Source organism: Podarcis liolepis (assembly GCF_965112155.1).
Source record: "Podarcis liolepis genome assembly, chromosome: 3".
NCBI lineage: Eukaryota > Metazoa > Chordata > Lepidosauria > Squamata > Lacertidae > Podarcis > Podarcis liolepis.
Window position 1 is genome coordinate 27,960,808 of NC_139557.1, and position 25,176 is coordinate 27,985,983.

The following is a 25,176-nucleotide window of genomic DNA, read 5'->3' on the forward strand; positions in this document are numbered from 1 at the left end:
AGCCGAGAGGAAAGGGAACTAGGCTGCGTAATCATAAAGTGCAGTTCCTTTCTCACTTCCTCTCAGCTCCATTTTCGAAATGGTAGCCGATTGCCTAGGCAGCGGTTGCCAAGATCTCAACAGAAACTGTGCTTGGAGATACTTGAGTGGATTTTAAACTGCAATTTATTTCCTTTGCACTGAAAAATCCAAATTGCACTTTTGCCGCGAGATTAGCAGCAGGCTGGGTGGCCAGCCTAGGGTCAACCCAGGTTGGTGTGTGTGTGTGTGTGTGTGTGTGTGGGAGAGAGAAAGAGACCAATTTGTTCACATCCTATCTCAAGAACAGTGGCTACAGGGACTTGGACTTCAGTTCCAATGTCCAAGCACAGCAGTGCTATTGCACAGAATTTCTTCCCAGGGAAAACTATATATACTGAGGCTACATTTTACTTAGGGCTTATCCAGATGGCAGCTTCCTTACTAGCTAATTCAGCACGGAGTAAAAGAGAGGTTCGAAACAGCATGGCGGCCTTGTGCTTTGAACTTGGGCTGTGTACACACTAATGGCTTGAAACACAGCCAGGTGGTTCTTTTTCTCAAGCCAGATCAGTGCTGCTTTAGGTAAAAACGCATCGAAATGAAGCCTTTCTTAAGAGACAACAAGACAAATATAGATTGCGGCTAACGTCATGCGTACACCGCTTCCCAAAGCAGAAGTGAGAGCACCTGGATGTTGAGTAAATGGGGCTGTGTACGCTGTCTAGGATTATAAGGAGTCGCCATGGGGACAGTCATCCTCCATGTGAGGGGAAGCTGCCATCTGGAAGAGGGAGGAAACAAAAATAAAACTTACAATCTTTCAAGTTTGGGAAGATGGGTAAAGGATTCTGGTTCCAATGTTTCAATTTGATTAAAGTGCAGGTACCTGTTGGGGAAGAGGAAGGGAAGTAAGACAACACAGAAACACAGTGTGCTTCATAAAGGGTCCCAAAGCAGCTGCTTTAAAAATAAATAAATGTGTACAAGTACGGTAACTTGGATCCTATGGCCATCCTGCATTAAACAGAAAGTCCAAGCCTTTATACAACAGGTGGTGCACATGAGCCCCTAATGCAGTACAAATTATCAGGTAGGATCAATATATACATATCTATATCTATCATCTATCTATATAGATATAGATATATCACGGAGATTCAGAACATTTCAGAACACGCCTATGAATAACATTATATTAAAGGATAAGGTTTGGACGCGATGTCATATTTTCGTTTATTAAGCATAGGGAGCTGGATTCAACCAAGTTGTTGGGCAACAAGTCCTGCTAACACAGCAAAACTTAACCCCTTTCCCCCTCCATGCACCCTCTCCAAATCTGTTTGCTTTTGACGGCATTCCCATATATATGAGCTCTTAACTGATTCATGAACTTACTAGTCCTCAAATCAGAATGAAAGAAAAAGGGGGGAAAAGATGATTGCTTTGTGATTAATGTTTCCATCCACGAAATATAACATATGCTTTATCTACAGCAGACATCTTTCTCCTGTAAACAAACTACCACTTACCTTAGCATACATTGTTTACATGAAATAGTTAAGAAATACAATTCTACATTTGTTCTCCAATGAGAAACTTTCAGCTCAAATTTAAACCTAAAAAAATAAATGCGGTCATTATGCACACATGCAGCAGACCCACTTATGATCATGTGGCACAGCAATGCCTGGGATACAGAAATAGGGCCATTTTAACCTTCTACAAAACACTGATACAGGAAATAAATGTTTACGTCCAATATGAGCTACGGCATGCAGTTCAATTTCACATTACATGCTTCTTCATTCCTATTTTGGTGAGCACTAGAACAGGGTAGTACCTGACATCCATTTCCAGCACCGTCACTTAAATGATCTTTGGTCACAAGACTGGGATTAAGGGTAACTTCTCTGTTTATACTAATGACTAGAGTAGGAATGTTGTCCTTACAAGTATGGAAAAGGCAGAACATTCTACTAGTCATATTCTCAACCTTCAAAGTTACACAAAAACACACCCAGAAGTAATGACAGCTGTTTGAAAATATCTGTAAGCCTTTTAAGCTATTTTATATACATTTTACTACTACTTTCTTTTGAAATATTGCACCCCTAAGAATTTTGCACCCATGGCAATTGCTCTCGTGACCCCCGCCCACACTACGCCACTGGACACAGCTACTGTGAGCAAATGTGTTATTCTGTGATTAATATTCTACCAGTAATGAACCAAGGATATGTTGCAATAACAGAGAACAATAAAAGTTACATCATTCTTTGTACAGTGAAGAATCATTTTGCAGAAGAACAGGCAGAATCTACAGAGAAATGCTTCCACCACCAATGTACCTCCACCTGATATGTATGACAGTAAAAGCATGCAATTTTTAAAAGCATCATCATGCACCTTAAAACAGAAAAAGTTCAAAATAAAAAAAAAGAAAGGTGTGTGGTTCTACTTGGAGTAACAAAATCGTATGCTGTTCTGTACTTCACAATTAGGTACAACACTATTGATATAGGTAGTTAGCATCTGGGATCCCACTGATGTCACAACAGAAGTGCTTAGGAAATGGGAATGATGGTCTGATGTCACTTCTTAAATGAATGTCTGGGTGTAACTCTACGTCATGCTTGCAACCATACATCAAACTGCTGCATCAAATTTCATCACCAAGCTACAGCAAAGCTTCCTATTAAGCAGCTTCTGAAAAACCTTAGCACACCACAGGAGTATGGCTATTATGAAAACTGATGTGTGCGTGTGTTAAAGAAAAGTTAATATATTAAAATCAGACAACAATTTTGTCAAATTGGCATCATTTGAAATTCATGGAGAATATATCTATGGATGATGACCAGCTATGATAGCTAAACTGGAACCCTTATAATCAAAAGAAGTATCCTTCTGATTTAAAGATGAATAGGCAAATGGGGAGGCTGCTTCCAACACATCTTGCTGACAAGATTCCCAGAGGTTTTGGCAGGCTACAATGACCCTTGGTCTGATCCAGCAAGTCAATTTCCTTCCTTCCTTCCTTCCTTCCTTCCTTCCTTCCTTCCTTCCTGTGCATAGACTCATGCACTAAATTATATTGACTTATGTCAATGGGATCTGAGTTGGAAGATTCAATCAATGTGATAAAACCCATTTTAAAATGAAGATATTTTCCTGCAACCTACTTCAAGATGCTGTAAATTGTGTCTGTACAGCTTGACTTTCTTACTTTAACCACCACTAAAATGTCATTTAAAAGCATAACTATTTTATTCATTTATTTAATATATTTCTATACCACCCCTTCAAAATACATAAAAATAAGAACAAAAATGTGGCATTAGGCATTCGTACAAACAAATACACACTGACAAAATATTTAACTACCACACCCAACAATTCTTTATGAGTTATTCTGCAGAAATTCAGCTATATCTGATGGCATACTAATATAGCAGAATCATGCTGTTGTCTACTGCACAACTGAAGTTTAAAATGCTATGGCAGGGATGGGCAACTTGTGGCTTTCCACAAATCATTGGATTGTGGCTCCCAACATCCTTGACCATTGGCCATGCTGCCCGGGACTGATGGAAGCTTATCAAACATACTGTACATAGTTAAATCTATAACTGAATCTATCACAGCACTAAGGACTATTGTGGTTTCACACACCCACAGCCAAAATGTACTCTTGTCCCCTTGAAATCCATAAGGAGTTTAGTTTTCTGCAGGTTACAGGGTGTGCTCCCCAGCCATATTTTTCCGTATTTTGAGTTTTCCTCTGTTTGATGCAGGGTGGATAAAAATCAATGATTTTTTAAAAGATTTTTTTAAAATTTAAGTCAGTTTTTTTAAAAAAATTAAATTGGATTTTTAAAATAAAACGCTTCGGGAGGAAAAATCTTTCTAAAGATAGTTTTCTATTTAAGTTACATTATAGTCCAAAGGCTATATATCAGCAAATAAGAATTTGTTTTAAGTTTTTCAAGTGTGCTAAAACTCAGTCTGTTTTTTTAAAAAACAACAACACGTTTAACCACATCAGTTAACAAACATGGATACATATGCTATAATGTTATTGTTTTAAATAAATTGCTTAAATTGTTATTAAGGAAATTATTATTTTTCTCCTTCCAATAAAGTACAGCAGAAAAGTTGTCCAAATATAAACTGTTAACTTATTAAACCTCACTATAATCTCATAATTATCTGTCTATGTATTTCTAATAGTATAACCAAATCAGTAATTTTTGATATAACTGTAAAAACTACTCTGATAATTTATTACTCCAAAAATGAAACCTACATCTGGTTGTAAATATTAAGATTATACCAGCAAGAATGAGTCTTTCTGTTAAAAAAAATTTAAATCAAGCCTTAATGACTAGTGATTTAAATCAAGTCTTACAAATTAGTGATTTAAATCAATTTGATTTAACTCAAATCCACCCTGGTTTGATGAGCCAAAAGCATACCAAAATTAAAAATACTTTAATTGCAAAAAGTATAGGCTGGGGAAAAAATCAGAACATAAATTCTACCTGGTTACATTGAGGCAATCAGAAGTTAATTCCACAAAATTCAAAACTGTAAAGTATTTGTAAGAAACAGAAGAAGTGGATCCTAATACATGTTTTAATTCTTGTTGCTATACTTGAGTCTGCTCACGTTAAGTCATTATAAAGTGAACGGATAGCCTTGAGATGTAAATCACAAATACAATATGAACACAGACAGAATGAATTTCACAGACACGTTTTCTGCGTACCACTAATTGCAACCACGTTGGACTAGAAACCCATTCCGTGCAGACATGCAAGGCATGCAGGCAAGAAATGTCGACCCAAAACGTGCACTTTTTCTCTGAGGCAACCAAGCAGATGACAGCACAGAAGAGAAAAGGCACTTACAGTTGTTCTAGAGAGGCAAGTCCTTTAAATGCTTGCCTGTCAATTGACTGGATTTCATTCTTGTACAAATAGCTGAAACAAGAAACAATCAGTAATATTAGTATACACAAACGAGAGCTACATTAATGTGGGATGGAATTAAGGCAACACGTGAGGACAGTTTTCCAAATACATATTAGAAAGCAACAAAACAAGACATGTATACACACCAAAAGCACTTCTCTTTTTAACTTGAGCATCTGCCTGCCATGGTCTCTGGAAGCCAAATAAGATTTTGCGCAGGATTTACGATGACACACCAAATAGATTTTTGTTCTTTTTGCTCTTCTGGAAATGTATCTCCACAGAATTCAATTGGCAGATCTGTGGAGCATCTTTAAAGGCATGAAATACAGCAATTGTATTCTTCTCTATAGGACCACAGAAGTCTTGAGTGAAGCTAGAATGCATGGAATTATTGGAGAAGTATTTTTTTATTTTTACTGGACTGAGATAAACTATTATCGCAATTCTAGTTCAGTAATGTTTCTACTGATAGTCGATTATCAGAAAGTGCTTCATCCCAGCCAAAGGATCATTGCTCCATTCTCACAAACACATTAGCAGATCAAAAATTATAGCCAAATGAATATACAACCCAAATGTATGAAACGCTGGTTCATCAGACTTTAGTTAATTTAGCCCTTAAAACTCTCAAAAGCTACAAAACAAGGTAAATGTTACTGGGGAGGGGTTTTATAAGATCACTAACAAATTTGCTGGTACAGAGACCTCTTTATTTAACGATTAATTTCGAAAAGATTTTAAAAAGCAAAGCTCCTGCACCTTTGAGAGTTGTGTAGAAGAGATTTCAGCAGGTACACCTGCTTATTGTTCTACACAACAAATAAAGGTGTAGCAACCCGATCCTCTTTTGCATCCAACCACCCTAATTTGTAATAGAATACATCGCAGGGATATGTGCAAACCTCTTGCTAAATAGCCACAGACATGAGATGGAAACTGACAGGTTAAAAAATGTCACTCCAGACACAGAAAAGAGGACAGCGCGACTGAGACTTTCACTTCATATGTTAACTTGAGCCATTGTTCAGACACCAGAGAATGATTCTCACACCCACACAGAGAATGCATAAAACTACATAAAAGCTGCATGCCATCTTACATACCAGTACACTAAACTGTACTTTCCAGAAATGAAAGTTTTTGTTAAGCTTGTGTCTTGCTTCTTGAACACTTTCAATACACTCACAGTGTGCTTTTGGGGTGGGGCACAGCATGTATTTTTCAATCTCCCTCTTCTCTTAGGCAGGTTATTAAAATGCTTCTGTCTTAAGATAGTTAATTAAGCATTTAACTGAAGGGGCTTTTCTCTTCAGGCAACTGGGATACAGCAGTAGCTCCTATTTAAGCCTCCATCTAAGAATGACAGCTGCTGAACCAACACCTGAGTTCTGTTCTTATGGAGTCTCCAGCCTGAGCCCTTCACAGAGCTGTCCAGGGTACCACCAAAGCCTTGTCTTGTCTCTGTACTCTTTAGGATATTGCTCAAGAGAGAACAGTTACCATGCATAAAGCCCTAGCCAGGGCTTTTCCCCCCAGCTGGAACTCACTGGAACTCAGTTCCAGCACATCTCAGGTGGGCGCCATTACCATTATAAGAGAAAAAGGGAGGCATTCATGATGATTTCTGGCACTTCTTTTTCTAGAAAAATTGCACTTTATCATTTCTATAACATACTAAATTAGCAACATACTTTATCTTACTTGTGATAAGAACAGCCCTATGAGTTGGGTCACTATCAGTTCAACCATCAAAAAGATTTTAAATTTCCTGATCACAGAACTTTAAAAGTCTCATTTGCAACAGAACCTTGAGTCGTTCAGCTGTGTCCTTAGGCCTTTCAACAGCTACATGTTTCCTAGTGTTTTCAAGTTCTATCAATCAAACAAATTTTACAGGTCGGTTAGGTCATAGCAAGGAAAACAAAGCGATGGCTAGTCCTATGCAATGATCTTTGTCACTAATAACTGCTTCTGGATATCTTATGGACAGTAACCCGCAGGATAAGCTATCCTCTGTTTCTAGATCTGACACTGACTGCCACAGGGCTAAGGGGGGGGGGGATATTAACTGCCACCTTCACAGTTGCAACCTTAGCTTCATTGGATAATTGACTAGGGTCAAATAACAGGCACTGACCGGTACGATAATCCTATTTGTACTAGTTTCTTTGTTATTTCACAGAGGAAGCCAAACCTTTGCCAGTTCACCGTTCTTCTAATATTTAACTAGCAACATTATGGGTGCTATGAGTATATTAATACACAAATATTTCTTGTTTCACAGAACTGCTACCATTCAAGAAGAGTAATCAGGGTGTCAAAGGTACCTAAGAACACAATACATAATTTCTTTCCCCATCTACTAAAACAGGGATGTCCAACAGTTAGATCGCAATATACTGGTAGACCCCCGGGAAGTTTTGGTAGATTGCGGTCGATTGCCAGGTCCCTTTCGGGTCCCACCCCTAAGAAAAGCTCAACAACTTTGCCCTGCTTCCCCAGAAAGGTGGTAGATCGGTAGATCACTGGCAGTTTTTAATTCTGTGAGTAGATAGCAGTCTCTTGGGAGTTGGCTACCCCTGTACTAAAACATTGGAATGTCCTTACAACACTACAAGGAACGTACATGGTCTGTTTCTTTTGATTTATACCTCCAGTAGACAAATTACGTTATTTAACAATTTCCCACAAGTAGCTTGCAACCCACTATTTGTAAAGGAATGTGGTCCTCAGTGGGAGGTTCCCCATTCTTGCCATAAATAACCAGGAATGCAATAATTTCAGCTTGCAGATTTCAGCTATTTCATTAAATGTGACTTATTGTTGTATAAGGGGGAGGTGGGAGGTGGGTATGGTCACCCAAACTCTCATACACACCTGACTCCCATCTATCCAGTCACACTCACATAAACACACACTGCTCATCTCTCCACCCATCTGCCACCATTTATTCTTCTTCACAGACACAGATATGTACATCTATCCATTCAGTCATCCATACACAAACACAGCCTTCACTACAACCTGCATTAGAGCAAAACCTCCCATTGATTTCAATGGGAGTTCCTCCCCCACCACAATACAAATGCCAACCATCAGGAAAACTCTCTCTGGATCAAGCCCCCGACATAGAGGTAGAAGGGACTTTAAGCCTTTGCCCCTCACCGTGTTCTGGATCTGGATCAGGCCTCCCATATCTGCAGCTTGTGTGTGCACGTGTGTGTGTGTGTGTGTGTGTGTGTGTGTGTGTGTTGCAAAGTGCAAGTGCCAGGGGCCCAAACTGGACCAGGGCATCCCTAGGAGACATTAAGGGACTCTGTCTTTGCTCCCCCCCTTGTGATCCCGTGGCCCCCCAGAAACAGAAATCCGTGTTGCCAAAAAAAGTTTCCCATCAAAATAATAGATTGAGGTTGAATCCTGACAGGACTGAAGTACTGCTTTGGGGGGGACAGGGGGCGGGTGGGTATGGGGGACTCCCTGGCCCTGAATGGGGTAACTGTGCCCCTGAAGGACCAGCTGTGCAGCCTGGGGGTCATTTTGGACTCACAGCTGTCCATGGAGGCACAGGTTAATTCTGTGTGTCCAGGGCGGCTGTCTACCAGTTCCATCTGGGTAGGCTGAGACCCTACCTGCTCATGGACTGTCTTGCCAGAGTGGTGCATGCTCTAGTTATCTCCCGCTTGGACTACTGCAATGCGCTCTACGTGGGGCTACCTTTGAAGGTGACCCGGAAACTGCAATTAATTCAGAATGCGGCAGCTAGACTGGTGACTGGGGGCGGCCGCCGTGATCACATAACACCGGTCCTGAGAGATCTGCATTGGCTCCCAGTACATTTCCGAGCACAATTCAAAGTGTTGGTGCTGACTTCTAAAGCCGTAAACGGCCTCGGTCCTGTATACCTGAAGGAGCGTCTCCACCCCCATCGTTCAGTCCGGATACAGATCCAGCGCCGAGGGCCCCGCCCTGTGGATGGCCCTCCCTTCAGAGGTGAAGGAAATAAGCAGCTATCTTCTTTTTAAAAGACACCTGAAGGCAGCCCTGTTTAGGGAAGTTTTTAATATTTAATGCTGTATTGTTTTTAACACTCGATTGGGAGCTGCCCAGAGTGGCTGGGGAAACCCAGCCAGATGGGCGGGGTATAAATAAATTTTATTATTATTATTATTATTATTATTATTATTATTATTATTATTATTATTATTATTTGTATTTGGGCAATGCAAATCGCAGATGCGGCAGGCCCAGTCTGGACTGGGACTGCAGTGCAGGGAAAAAGTTTATGCTTCTACACTCACATCGGGGTCCTGGATCTGGGGTGGGTGTCAGCAGCTGCAATTCTTCCAGAAGACTAGGAGGAAATAAGGAAAAGGAGGAGAAGCCCCAGATGTGAAGCCTCCAAGGGCCGCATACAGTTTCCCAGGTGCAAGTTCCCTAGTCCTACCCTATAGCCTCATTATGAGCCCTTTCCCGCTTTGACTTCTATTCACAATGCTGGTTTATCAGTACTGCAGACACTATTGAAAGAATCAGAATCTGTCAAATTCTTTCTGATATCATAATATGTTGGATTTTTTTGGTCATCACATTTACACCTACTGTTCTCTTCAGTGCAGATGTTAGTAATGTATTTGTGAATTATGAATATTCACAATACTATCGTGTGTATTATATTTAAGAAAATGCTTCAAGGTATCTCTCTGCTGTGCAACTGTATTAAATAAACCAAAGTGCTTTAACACATGTATAATTAAAATAAAATAAAATAAAATAAAAATAAATAAATAAAAATAAATAAAATAATAATAATAATAATAATAATAATAATAATAATAATAATAATAATAATAATAATAAATTTATACCCCGCCCATCTGCCTGGGTTTCCCCAGACACTCTGGGCGGCTTCCAACAAAATATTAAAGTACAATAGTCTATCAAACATTAAAAGCTTCCCTAAACAGGGCTGCCTTCAGATGTCTTCTAAATAATACACAATTCTAAAAATACACAATTCAACCCAATTCTTTTCTTAAGGAATTAGGACCGCTCAACACTTGCCTGAATTTGAAAGATTCATCACCGAAAGAGAATTTTTACAGGTGCTAAGTAGTTGGTGGTCCACAGTATTAATTGTTATTAAGGATTTCATATGCGCTTGTGACATTTTCACTTTGCTTATATTTTGTAATATTTTAACAAAGATTCTATTAGCATATATCTGGGTCTCTATTTAGCATGCAAATTGTTGTGAAACTCCGATTTTTATATATGCTCTGACAATATTGTCTGTATGAAGATACACCATGGTTGATGCAGATTTCTAACCCCAAACTCACACAAAAACCCAAAACCCAAAGCGAAACAACAACAACCCAAATGGAGGCTAAAGCACACACACAAAATATGGAAAGTAAGACTCCACAACTTGTCAACAATCCTCAAATGGAATTCTGTGTAACCTGGTATTTTCTCACAACTACTCACAATGGGAAGACAAATCTCACCCAAGGCTGAAACATGTTGGCTAAAAAAAATACATACTGAACCATAAAGTTATCAGCTTGAATCAGGCAACACTTTACAGGACATAAAATTTAGCATTCACACTGAAAAAAATTGAAGATCCCCACGCTTCTTTGGTATTCCAGGAACACTACAATAATCTAGATTTCTTACTTATAATCATGACACAAATGGAGACTTTGCATCTCTTACACACAACTGACTGAAATACCGTAAAGCTTTAAAATGCACTTGCAGATGCCAGCACAATGACATGGTATGTGATGCTGCGATAGCCACACTAACATTAAAATTAAGTACTTTCTTAACACCTGTTGGTTGGTGTGGTGTGTCTTGCGCTGTTATGGTGCACTGGAAATTCTATGTGTAAAATATATTTTTGAAGTTCATAGCAATTGTTTCTTAATACTAATAAACTGAGGTGTTTAATAGTTAGTCCTGGATGAAGTGAAATAAGTAGCACAGACACTGCTATCATTTTCATAATCCTATCAACTTTCTAAACACATTAGAGATGAAAAAATAGCATTTTTTTCCATACTGTGCAACACATACATCGTACCTACTTTCTTTATAAAAGCATTTCAACTTACAGATATTTTAGATTTTCAAGGTCTTCAAATGCTCCAGTAGGTATTCTTTTAATGTGATTGTTGTTCAGAAGTCTAGAAAATAGATGAAAATAGTTGTTTACTTTTTTTCCTCCCTCAGAGTACATTTTTCTGAGAAATTGCAACTGCACCACACAGAAACAAAATCAAAACGAGCTTAAAGTGATTTCTTACAACTGTTAGTTGAATTTCATTATCCTTTTCAAAATCTTTCTAAACTGTCTGGGTTCAACTGAGACAGCTGTTTAAATTACTGAGAAAGGAAAAGATCGTTCATCATCATGCACTGCAATAACATTCAGCAATTTGGAATAAATTTAAGAAGTTCTCCTACAAACCAGACCGAAGCAGGCAACTGACAGCTTACTCACTACTGTGTGACATTTTCATGGAATCACACGATTGGAAGAAACTTCGAAGATATTCTATTCTAATCTGCTGCCAATGCAAGGATTCACTAAACTCAAACAGCATCTCTCTTGGGTTGCAATCCAGCATTTACTTAACAGCCTCTATTAAAGGATAGCCAAGCACCTTGTGAGGTAGTTTGTTGAATGTCAAACAGCTCATACTGTCAGGGAGTTTGTCCAAATGTTTAGTTTATTTTTGTTGGTGTTGTTGAACCTAATCAAAGTATTGCCTGCTTATAGATTGTGGATTTTTTTCTTAAGGACCAGCATGATGTCCTTTGTGTGCTCTCTCTCTCTCCCCACCCCCCAGTGTGTGTTTGTTTGTTTGTTTGTGTGTGTGTGTGTTCAGCTTGAGAATACTGAATTTACTGTTCCAGAACACAATCTTAAAACTAGAAGATGACTGACTTTCTACCACCTGAAGGCTGGAATGGCTTTTTGTGTCCTGTCACCAATTTGGCTTCTATTGAAATTTCTAACTGGGTGTATCACCTAAACTTTTTGACGGGAGTCTAGTAGTATCTGGGGGGCCACAGGTTCCCCACCCCAGCTGTAAATATTATAATAAATTGTTAAACTGTTTACAAAAGGAAAGTAGGTTTTATAAGGGATGAAACTTACAAGGTGTTCAGATTCTTAAGCCGTCTAAATGCACCAGGCTGGATTTCTTTAATCCTATTAAACCGCAGGTCCCTGTTGATGAAACAAATTAGACTCGTTAGTATAGAGATTACCATTTCAGGTCAGCATTTCAATGATCTTAAAACAAAAAACTTTGCTACCAACTTTGCTATATGTATATATTTCTCAATCTGCCTTGCTCTAATCAAAAGAGTACAGTGGTGCCTCGCAAGACGAAATTAATTAGTTCTGCGAGTTTTTTCATCTAGCGAATTTTTCGTCTTGCGAAGCACAGTGTCGGGAAAGCTTTGGAAAAGCTTCAAAAATCACCAAAGTCTTCAAAAACCTCAAAAAAGGCTACCACACCACGTTCTATGAGTTGCTCCTCGAAGTCAAGTCGCAACTGTATTAACGGTGTTAAGAAAAAGGAAACAAACTTGCAAGACGTTTTCGTCTTGCGAAGCAAGCCCATAGGGAAATTCGTCTTGCGAAGCAGCTCAAAAACCGCAAAACCCTTTCGTCTAGCGAGTTTTTCGTCTTGCGAGGCATTCGTCTTGCGGGGCACCACTGTATTCTTCAAAGAAAATGAAGCCTGTTTTGTAAACAAATACAGTGGACACTCGGGTTGCGAATGTGATCAGTGCAGGATGCACATTTGCAACCCGCAGCGCCACTTCTGTGCACGCACTGGTTGCGATTCGGTGCTTCTGTGCATGCGCAAAGTGCAATTTAGCGCTTCTGCGCATGCGCGACTGCCCGTTCTGGTACTTCTGGGTTTCGGCAGTCCGCAACCCAAAAAAAATGCAACCTGAAGCAGCTGTAACCCGAGGTTTGACTGCAATCAAATTTCAATTTCAGTAAGAATTTAACACTCAGCCTGAATAAAACTGGTAACATGAACAAATGTCACTTTGCTCAGGTGGTATAAAATAATTAATTGCTCCAGTGTTGAATCACAATAAAGCCTAGCCAACACTACTGATAATTAGTTAAACACTTGATGATAATTAGTTAATCACAGCAGCTGTCAACTGAAGAATGCCTTTGTTTACTGCTACTAAAACAGCATTTCCCTCTCCAAATACCTACTGAGCTTTGGAAAGTTCAGTGTGTTGAGAAAGAGTCTTCAAGGTCTCTTGCTTTAAAATGGATGTAAATATACTCACACTTGCATAATAAATGCAAGGAGATAAAAACATTGCACATAGTTCTGTGACTAGAATAGTTCACATATGGCCCCTCGAGCAAAAAAATTAGACAATCTTAATACTTTTCATATCTGAAAAAGTTTACATAATTCTGGTTTAAATAATCTAGAGTGAGCCGAATGAAACCTATGGAAATTCTGTCCACGTCTATCTATATGACCACTCGTCTACAATTGCAACAACACCCCACACAACATGTTGGTGCACAGTGATGCATGTTGTGAAGAGTTCAGCAACCACAACAACCCATCATTTCACAAACTTGAATACTAAAGCATTTAGAGCAGGCATAGGCAAACTGAGCCCTCCAGATGTTTTGGGACTACAACTCCCATCATCCCTAGCTAACAGGACCAGTGGCCAGAGATGATGGGAATTGTAGTCTCAAAAACACCTGGAGGGCTGAGTTTTCCTATGCCTGATTTAGAGAGATAAAATATGTGTTGGGCATGGATGTGTGTTGGCTGCTTTACAAAATAAGGATTTTGCACATAGTTGGCTGAAAGTAACTCAAGTCTTGGATGGGGGAAAGAGGTCCTACGAAAGTGAGTTTCAAATAAACAAAGAAGAACATGTTCATATTGTAAAAAAACAAGACACAAAGTGATACCTATTTGATCTAATTAGTCCATCTTTCAGTTAAAACCCTGAGCTTAACACCACAAAATGCAGGGGAATATGTATAGCTCTCGGCACTAACAGCTGGAACGCACCAGCATACTTTCCATATAATGATATCTTCAAAATCTTGGAACTGAGTAAATCAGGGAGCTTATGTTTTCTTTGGACACTCTTTGTTCTTCCATTAAAAAAAAACTGCCCAGAGGGCAAACTTATCTTTCAGCATATGCCAAGTTTTCAGACATGATATGCAATCTCTTCTCTTTTGTTTCTGCTTTTGCCCTGTTTCTGGGGGGTCAACACGAAAATTATCCTTTACAAATTCTTTACTCACGGATGGAGCAAATTTTAAAACAATTGTTCCACAGTTTTATGTCATATTTGGGAGAAAAGAATGAACACAGGGGTTTCCATTCAAGAACCACAATAAACAGGAAGAAAAGTTGCTTTAAAGGGAAATAAGATTTTGAACACCTAAAAATAGGGTAGATAGGAGATATAGCTGTTATCGCCACCAATTTAATGAGAAGCACCTAACACAAGACAATGGTTAATTTTCCACACAAATAACAAAAGATCTGCAAGCACCAGCAAGACTACATTGTTTGTGTTTACTTTATTCTTTTTAAATTCTTATTCAAGGTCACTGAAACAGGAAACAGTGTATCTGAAGAAGTGTGCATGCACACGAAAGCTCATACCAAGAACTAACTTAGTTGGTCTTTAAGGTGCTACTGGAAGGAATTTTTTATTTTGACTATGGCAGACCAACACGGCTACCTATCTGTAACAGGAAATAATAAAAAAGTCATCCACACAGCAAAAATGACAAACGGAGAGGGGGGGAGGAATCATATAAAATATGTTATATAAACCAAGGGTGGCTAAGTGTTGCTTGTTCCACTGCAACCAGTTAGAAATAATGTTATGCCTGTATGTGGTACCTCTGAATGCGAATGGGATCCGTTCCGGAGCGCCATTCACACCCTGAAGCAAACGCAACCCGCGTCTGCACGTGCCGCGATTCACCGCTTCCACGAATGCACGTGACGCCATTTTGAGCATCTGCGCAAGCGGCGAAACCTGGAAGTAACACGCTCTGTTACTTCCAGGTCACCGCGGAGCGCAACCCGAAAACGCTCAACATGAAGCTACTTCAGCCTGAGGTATGACTGTAGTTATGAAGACCACCTCCCTCCCTACAGGCCCTCTTGGGTTGTAGTATCCTGTGAGTTTGGGAAGGCGGCTCATTGCAGGAAGAAGCCTAGCACTGAGTCTGCCCTAAAACCAGGAACAAAGAAGAGTCATGGGAACTTCTACAGCGGCATCTATCTGTGAACGGCAAACCCAGCATAGCTGCTAGGACTCCTTCCACTGGCAAGACTAAGACTCCATCTAGTCCCCTCTGTGCTATGGAAGGAATCACCCAGAGGAGTGAGCTTCTATTACTGGCTAGGCTTGTCTCTTAGAGACAGATCCCGCACACTGCAGGGTGCTAAATCAGCAGAGGGGCTACTCTTGGGAGTTCCACAGCTTTCAGAAGTTGAAGGCTGGCAGCCCAGAAGACAGCATGCTCTGTGGCAGCCGTTCAGGAATTCCCTCCCCATAGAAGTGCATCAGCCAATCATTGGGAACAATACTAACAATAATAATGAGACCGGGTACAATGCAGCCTCCTTAGTTCAATAGCTTTAGTTGTTTTTGAATTCAGATATTCATGAAACTGTAATAAAATATATATCATTCCAAATGCTGAGAAGTGTTGACTACATTTCACCGTATTTCTAATACATTACAATTTTTCAACCAATGCTATGCAAGTTAGTTTTTGGTAACCTACCAAACCCTGGGCCACCTTCTCCTTTAATTCTGCAGCTGCACTCGCTTTTCCAATTTCTGGTACAGGTGATTGTGGTTGCTACCATGAAGCTCTTTGGCATTTATAGCTTACCTAATACTTACAAAGATTATTTTTGTTTCTTTCTGAAGCCTTTGTCCAGCTGATTCTTCTATAAGCGCTTTGCCTATCTTTAGACAGTTCCACCAGATAAGCGAAACACATAATTATGTGCACGGCCCATTCCCAATAAATAAATGCATTAACTTTGTGGATTCTACTTTGTTTCTATAGCATTGTATAAAGAATGTTATATGGAAGCTCTTTTAAATTTAAACGCGATGGAAATTCATCTTCTGCTAGAATATTAGTTTCCATTTTTGGACAGACATATCATGCCCTATTTCTCTATTCCATTAATGCTTAAAACGGGTCTTCTCTGCTCTGGGTTATTTCCAGTACTGTATTTTTGCAAGTTTTTTTTTTTTTTGGGCATCCCTTCTACTAAATAGCTTTCCTGTTAGCAGAACGATGTCTTATTGAATTATTTTCTCTCAAATAATTATCTTTATTCATACATCAATTGCATGAAGGAGCTTTACCCAGTGACTGAGGAGCAGGGCTTAGCCCCCATATGTCCATCTGTTGGCATGGATTTCTGACTGTGCAGAGGAAGCCTATATCTGAGCAGATGCAGGGAGAAAGGAAATGGAGAGGAGTCCTAGGAGTCCTCATAAGGGAGCTGTTCCTGGAGGAAGAACTGTGAGAGGAGACACTCCATCAGGCAAGGCCTCCTTCCAAGGCCTTGTCCCACCCTCTAGTCTCTGCTTCTCAATTTGTATTGTATTATTTTATGTACTGTGGCTTGTTTTATTGATTATAGTTTAGAAATTATTTATTGTAACTGTTGAGTGGATTTCTATTTAACTTTTATATGTTGATATTAATGATTGTTGAATGTTACTTTTGTGATGTAGGTTGCTTATTTTAAAGTTATGTTTTGTGTTGTTTTGATGATGTTAGCCGCTCTGAGCCCAGTCTCGGCCGGGGAGGGTGGGATACAAATAAAATTTTATTACTACTACTATTATTATTATTATAGCTGCCCAGTGGGAGGGGCTAGTGGCATACATGATGCTAAGGGTGGGAACAGCAGTAAGGGGCCCCTTAAAGTGACTGCTTTTCAGCTTTCCTTGTAGTTCCTCATACAGTCGTACCTTGAATCCCGAACGCCTTGGTACTCGGATGTTTTGGCTCCCAAACACCGCAAATCCGGAAGTGAGTGTTCTGGTTTGCGGACATTCTTTGGAACCCGAACATCCAACAGGGCTTCCGATTGGCTGCAGGACCTTCGGTTTCTGAACGTTTTGGAAGTCGAACGGGCTTCCAGAACTGATTCCGTTCGACTTCCAAGGTATGACTGCATTTGGTTGGAACAACGAAGAAATGCATTTACTGTACAGTGGGCTAAGAACTTAATTCGTTCTGGAGGTATGTTCTTAACCTGAAACTGTTCTTAACCTGAAGCACCACTTTAGCTAATGGGGCCTCCCGCTGCCACTGCACAATTTCTGTTCTCATCCTGAAGAAAAGTTCTTAACCCGAGGTAATATTTCTGGGTTAGTGGAGTCTATAACCTGAAGCGTATGTAACCTGAAGCATATGTAACCCGAGGTACCACTGTACAGTGGTTACACAGCCACATCCTTTTGCCATAATCACTATTGCCAGTTTCCCCCCAAAGCATTGTTTGTGCAAAAGTGCCTTATTTTTACTTTGTTCACTGTTGTATAGCATGTTGCCGGCACAACAGTTCTGCAATGGGGAGTTTCAGTCTGAACTGTTCATGGTATTGATTTGTTATGGCTTTTATCTTGCTGGGTTTTCTTTCTTGGGGAGAAAAATCTGTTTCGTTTTCTCCTTTCGCTTGTCAAAAGAAAAACTAGTGAATAGATTTGTTAGCTAGGTGATTCTGTATTAACTTAGTAGCCCTGCTCAGATACAACTCCAACAAGAAACCCAGAAGAGCGGGAAGAATTTGCAGTCTGTGTCAGTACAGTTTTTCACCCACTCCCTGTTATGAAAACAGGACACAGGTGCGAACAAATAAATATAAGCTTTATAAAATTGAAACAACATTGAGTTTGGTGCATAGGAGAATAACTCCTGCCAATATTCTAAGCACCCGTAAAACTCTATGTTTATATGTGCCAAGAGAATGGATTTTGGACCCATTCTAGATTATCCTCTGCTTACAACTATGCAGCTTTGGCCCTCTCCCCAGCTCTTCAAACTCACATTGGGAGATTTTGTGCCTTGTATTTTTGGCAGCAGTCTGAACAGGCCCCAATGAAGACTTTTTCAGTTTATCTTCATCCTCAACCACTTGTTCTTATAAACAACAGGGAACCTACCTTATGGCAAGGATAGAAAATGCTATTTAGAGGAGGTTATGCTATACAGTCATACCTCAGGTTACGAACGCTGAGAGCTGCGCGTTTTCGGGTTGCGGACAGCGCCAAACCCAAAGTACCGGAACAGGTTACTTCCGGGTTTCGGCGTTTGCGCATGCGAAGAAACACAAAATGATGTCACGTGCATAAGCGCCGAATCACATCATGGCGAGTGCAGAAGCGGCGCTGCAGGTTGCGAATGTGCCTCCCGCGTGGATCACGTTCGCAACCCGAGGTATGGCTGTATAAACAAGGGGGCAGCCATGTTCGCTTTCAAAAGTTCATAGGCTTTATTTTATATTAAAAACAACCACCACCACAGCTTGTAAAGGTAAAGGTACCCTTGCCCATTTGGGCCAGTCTTGCCAGACTCTAGGGTTGTGCGCTCATCTCACTCTATAGGCCGGGAGCCAGCGCTGTCCGCAGACACTTCCGGGTCACGTGGCCAGCGTGACAAGCTGCATCTGGTGAGCCAGCGCAGCACACGGAACGTCGTTTACCTTCCCGCTGGTAAGCGGTCCCTATTTATCCACTTGCACCCAGGGGTGCTTTCGAACTGCTAGGTTGGCAGACGCTGGGACCGAACGACGGGAGTGCACCCTGCCACGGGGATTCGAACCGCCAACCATGCGATCAGCAAGTCCTAGGCGCCGAGGTTTTTACCCACAGCGCCACCTGCGTCCCACAGCTTGTATATTGAAGTAAATAAAATATCAATAAAACACAATAAAACAAAACAAAAGCAATTCCTACAAACACCAGAAAAACAATGTGAGACTAAAGCTAAGAGATATCCAAAGACTGAAAAGATACACAGACAGCACCAGAGAAGCTGTCCAGCATGTGTCAAAGGTGGGGTGCTATAACTGAAAAGGCCCTACACTGGGTCTCTGGTCACTTTATAACAGGGTTGTGGGTTAGAGCCTGACATTGGGCAAATGATTCCTGCACTGCTGGGGTATGGACTAGATGACCCTTGTGGTCCCGTCCAACTCTATGATTCTATCTCACTCAGAATGTAGCAGGAGGGCTCGTAAAAGCTGAGAGCACTGTGTGGTTTCACTGGTTGTAGCTTCATCCATATGATTTGGCTATATGAAAAGAGGTGAACCTCTTGCTGGCTTGCATGTAAAGCTAAACCAAACTATGGCTTAGTGCAAACATGTGGGTTCTCAATGAGGAGACTGTGGCCATATTGTTGCTCCTCCAGTCCTCCTGCTGAAAGCCAGGATCAAGCTTCGCTTTCCCAGAATTGCCTCTATCAGCATCCTTTCCACCTGGCTGCTGGGGGCCTGGGAAAGTATCCGTTAGTGCATGTGCAACAGTGGGAGTGCAAATCATTTTATGCACGTAACAGTTTTTTGCAGGAAGCCTCAGGATCTAGAGCCTGTTATGACTGGTCTCCGTGCGTGTACACAAACAGTAAAAAGAAGCCACCAGCTGGCAAGATTTCCTTTAGTTTATCTTAACGAATATGCAGAATGAAACCGAGCATCTTCCAAATACAAGTGATGAACCACAAAAGACAACAAAAGAAATAAACAAACATCTAACCTATAGTCGAAGTAAGAAAATGAAGGAGGATTTTTAAGCAACCAGGATAACCATATACTACCCACACACATTCTGTAGTATGTGGTCAGCTCTAATCACCAACATCTGACACAGACGTCCAGCCACAGCTGTGTTTTCCTGTTAGGCAGCAGCAGTAGAGCCCTGCAGCAACAAACCGAGGGCTTATTCTAGAGCAGCATATTGTTTCCCACAATGGCCAGCCAGCTGATTCTGGGGTGCCTCAGGCAGGGAGAAAGATGGCAATAAACCTATTGCTTATCCCCCAGAAATTGACATTCAAAGAGGTTCTTTTTAGCAATGACCACCTCATCTAAGCCAGCAGCCCCCTCTGCATCTCGAGGCCCTGAATTCCATGCTAAGTATGCCTTGCATGAAGTACTTTTTGCCAACTAATTTTCACTGGCTGTCCTCTAATCCTACTGTAATGAGAACAAGAAGTGTCGGGGAATCTAGCTACTTTCTCTCCAATATTTTATAGACCTGCATTGTCTTCTTTCTCCATATCATTTAAAAATAATGGGGGGTTTTTTTAAGCTCTAAAGGTTTGATACTTGGCTCATATGGAAGGTGCAACACCCCTTTGACTATTTTAGCTCTCTTTTTCCTACACCTTTTATGGCTGAACACCTATTAATGTAAGGTGACCCTATACAGTGTATATTATACATCAGGGTTCCCCAAACTTCAGACTCCAGTTGTTTTGGGACTACAGTTCCCATCATCCCTGACCACAGGTGCAGCTAACTGGGGATGATGGGAGCCATAGTCCAAAAACAGCTGGAGACCCAAGTTTGGGAAATCCTGATAGACGTAATCAGGGATAGCCAACAGGAACCTCCAGATGTTGTTGGACGATGATACGAGTTGTGGTCCAAGAGCATCTGAAGAGGGTCACATTGACAACCCCTCGCTATACACAATATCCCATATGCAGGACTAAGAGACTGAGCGATAAATTGGTAAGTCCCTGGTTTGAATCCCACCTCTGCCATGAACACAACTGGTCTTAGGCAATCCCTCCTAAGCCTCAGTCCTCCCATCTGGAATTTAGGAAATAATAATATTGACTTGCCTTACAGACTTGTTGTAAGGGTTGCAAGATGCTTGTTGTTGTTGTTTATTCCCAAACATGGACTTTGCTGCTGCTGTTACATGAGATTTTTTTAAATTGAACTCTCCACAAGGACTCCAAAATCATTTCATTGGATCAGTGTATATGTGTAGTTGATTATTTGAGGAGGGGGGTAGGCAGGGGTCCCAATGCAAATCACTTGAAAGAATGGACAGGAACCAATTAGTCCCTTTGTAGGACAATTATTTAATTCAGTTAATTAGATAATAAAGTCACTGATCTAGTTCCTGTTTGAACAGATGCTCTTGATGAGCCCTAAACAAATTAAATCAATTCCTCCACTCGGCAGCAGAACACACACAATGAGAGGATGTATTTACTTTAGAAATGCAGACTGAATATTACAGGGGATCTTAATAGCAATTTCCCCCATGATAGTGAAGCAATTATCATTGCCTAGTCTCTTATGTCACCCTGACACCACCCTCCTATTCTTTGTTCTCCTTGTCAGTCTGATCTCAGGCAAAGCTATATACTCTGTTCTAGGAAGTACATATGACTAAAATGATATGGTCAGGATGTGCTAATTAATACATTTCTTTTATCTGTTTGACATAAATTTGGCACATGGGTTGGAATAGAATTTTAATTGGGAATTTTCATATTGCTAGCATCGACTATACACCTGCTATTAATCCAAGATTCTGGCAGCACAGAAATGAGGGTCAGAGGAAGTTCAGACGGTGATATGACTGGTGCCTTTAAAACATCATGAGGAGTGAAGCAAGGCTGCATTATGGCTTCCACTCTTTTAAACTTTTATATTAATGATTTGCTGTCATATTTAGCCAACGCGTACTTCCCCTCTCCAATAATTAGGAACAGAAAGATCTCAATCTTGATGTATGCAGATGATTTAGTGCTCCTCTCTCTTTCCCGATTGGGCCTCAAAAATCTCCTGGAGGTGTTCAGTACATACTGTAAACAGGAAAGCCTATCTATAAATTACTCTAAGACCAAGATAATGGTTTTTGGCAAACACAGTCTTAGATATAAATGGTACAGCAAGCTACAAAAAAACACCCACTCGCTCATTTAGATACCTGGGCACACTCTGGGTGAAACTCTCTCTTGGAAGTACAGTGGTACCTTGGGTTACAGACTCCGCTAACCCAGAAATAGTACCTCGGGTTAAGAACTTTGTTTCAGGATGAGAACAGAAATCGTGCTTCGGCGGCGCAGCAGCAGCAGGAGGCCCCATTAGCTAAAGCGGTGCTTCAGGTTAAGAACAGTTTCAGGTTAAGAACGGACCTCCGGAACAAATTAAGTACTTAACCCGAGGTACCACTGTAATCATATGGAGCCAGTGAAAATCAAAGCACAGAAAACCATAAGGACATTGATGAAGTTCTATTAAAATAAGAGAGGTCAACCTGTTGAATCTGCCCTAAATATATTTGGTAGCAAAGTGCTTACTCTAATTCTCTATATGGCATTGAAATCTGGGGCTCTGATTAAAGCTTTGGAAACTGTGCAGAATAACTTTTTTGGAAGCTATACTCTTACCATCAGGAATATCAGCAACTCATCTTCATACAGAATCTGGGTGGCCAACAATTAAGGCAATAGCAGACTGCACTCAGTTAAAATATATTAAAATAATGGCTACTATGTCAATTGGGCATTTTCCTGTGCTGTGCTATACTTAAGTGGGTGATAACCAACTCTGAAAAGCAGCTTGTCAAGATTTTTAGACTATTATTTTTCCAGAACTGAGCTCTGCATTGACCTTGAATAAGTGCCAACTAAGGGATTGGCTCTTCTGGGCAGAATACAGAAAGGATCTGCAATTAATTAGAAACAACAGATTTTCCCCTTGGTATCCTCTCCTGAGAACAGAACATTTTAGAGCTAGTTATCCGACCAAACTCTCACCAGCTTCCTTAAGAAATGCCTTTATTCAGGTGTGTTTCCAAGTGATGCCCACTGAAGCCTTGGATGGCTGCCAAAACAAGGTCCCATATGCAGACAGACTTTTTATTTTCGGCCACCCTCAGGTGAAAGACATCACTCATTACCCGTTAGCCTGCTCCTTAGATAGAGATCCAAGAGATCGCTTTCTGAAACCTTGGTTCACACAAGCAAGCAGGTACAACCCGACAGAAATGGTTTGGCTTCTTTTGAGAGACAACAGCAGCTTCATAACACAGGGAGTGCCACTCTACACACTGACTGCAAAATAAAATAAAACAACCAAGAAAAAGGAGTTTAATAAAAATCACTCTTAGTTGTTGTGGAGATTCAAAGGTTCAATCTAAAACCAAGCTAGATTTAAGCTTGTTGGTGTCTCTGGTATCGTCTCTCTCTTACATCACGGCTGTTGGCTTATATTACAGATGTGTGTTCTGTATTATTTTAGTAATACTATTGCTACAAGTTTGTCATAGCCTTTAGCTAGAGCAATAAACGTATTAACTAGATTTTTTAAAAAATGTGCATTTAGACAGTGTTTTAAACGGGAACCGTCCTCCCTATAAAAAGAAAATCTAAGACTATGATTGTGACAATTTACTGGCATAAAGCGATCTAAATTTCAATCACACAACATACATTGGATGTATGCTTTTTGTACTGTAGCAAGCAGTCCAAACCCACACAAAATGGGTGCACCTCTTGTGGATCGTTACTTTCTCAATCTGTCCACAGTGTTTAGCTATAGAAAGAGCCAGATGGAAAACTTGACTGCTGCAAATTCCACAGCTGTGTCTGTCATTTCCAGGGCTACTTCGTTAAGTCTCATATATGTTTGTTAACAGCTTGAGGCTATTAAATTCATCGGGCCTGAGTGCATTCTTATGATTAGCATTTGCAACTCAGATAATATCACCAGTGTCCTGGCAACAATTAAGAATGACAAAAACAGAATCACATAAACATCCAGCCTTCTGAATCCAAGGAAGAGGGGGGGGGGGAAGGAACCTTCACTTAAAAATGGAAACAAAAAACTCTTGCCATTCTTGTATAACAAGAACACACTTGATATATCAGGATGATGCAGCTGTGTAACCAGACACAATCTTTTCTCTTGTTTTCATATTATTTTTTAAAAAAAGATAAACTACAATTTCTGGATGTCAGTGGAAAGAAAGGAGCTTGCAAGAACTTCTGGAGTGCAGCCCAGTGGGTGAAGTATAGTAGCTGAATAGAAGCTGTGTGACTCAGAGGGTCGGCTTTTTGCAACTGATTGATTTCAACAATGTGAAGGATACAATAAAAGTGATATTGTTCACAAGGAGGCTGAGTGAATGAGGCTTGCTGCCTGAACAAGATGGATTGGAGCTGGTGGCAGGGCCTCAGCACTCAAAAGGGCAAAGGAATTGCATTTTAAATGGATTAAAAGATTTTCTTCATCTGTGCACCAGAAGCCTGAAATTCGGAATTAGCCATCAATGAAGTGCCACTATCTCAGTGAAAAGCCTGCGTATTCACATGCCAGTTTTACGACCACCAAGTTACATGACTCAGCAGTCATTACAAAAAGAAGACCCAGCAGGCATTGGGATTGTGGTTGTGGGTTGAATTAAGTACAGCAAGTCTCAAAAGTCTACCATATGTTTTTTGAGCACTCAGCACTGTTAAGACACGTCATCTTCATGTGGACTTAGTGTGAATCACCATACGACTTTGTCCATCTAGACAGAGTTTATTTTATGCTACAAAATCCAGTTTGCAAAACAAAAGGGGGGGGGGAGGGCATTTTTCCTATGTTTGTGCTGCAGCTCATCTAAGAACTGAAGAAGTAAACTTTAAAAACTAAGCAGTGGCTTGTTTCTGACAGAATGAGTTATCAAAGCAAAAATGTCGCAGGTTACTGTAGTTATGTGGGATTGCTGCCTACCGACCAAAATAGCTACTCTGGATTGAAGCCAATCAGTAATTCTTGAATATAAGCCTGATTCAGATGGCTTCTCACCTGTGATTATGAGCAATTTGTATCATTCAGGACAATGAAGATTGCTTACATTGTTGGAATTTGTACAACAGGTGTACGTCACACGTGCTAAGTGACAAAGCCTGACATCCTCTCAAACTAAAGGATTGTTATTAGAAGCCAAATTATTCACAGAACAAGTGCTATTTTATTTTCCCTTTAATAAGCAAAAGCTGAAATGACTTGCTGTGTGTAGATAAATATATTTGAAAGCAGCAGTGAAATGCAAGTGTGACAACAGCATATATCCCTTT

At 40.4% G+C, this 25,176-nt stretch overlaps 1 protein-coding gene across 2 annotated transcripts in view; it reads right to left on the reverse strand.

Annotated features, from left to right (window-relative positions):
- The window catches only part of PXDN (peroxidasin), a 74,044-nt gene that overhangs the window by 34,830 nt on the left and 14,038 nt on the right, over window positions 1–25,176 (reverse strand). Inside the window, exons 2-5 of one of the 2 annotated variants that reach the window (XM_083495414.1) lie at window positions 12,166–12,237; window positions 11,117–11,188; window positions 4,932–5,003; window positions 836–907 (exon numbers count right to left, since the gene is read on the reverse strand). In XM_083495414.1, the coding sequence (XP_083351540.1) occupies window positions 836–907; window positions 4,932–5,003; window positions 11,117–11,188; window positions 12,166–12,237 (288 nt within the window). The remainder of the gene's footprint in view (window positions 1–835; window positions 908–4,931; window positions 5,004–11,116; window positions 11,189–12,165; window positions 12,238–25,176) is intronic. The other variant, XM_083495415.1, reaches the window with a different exon arrangement.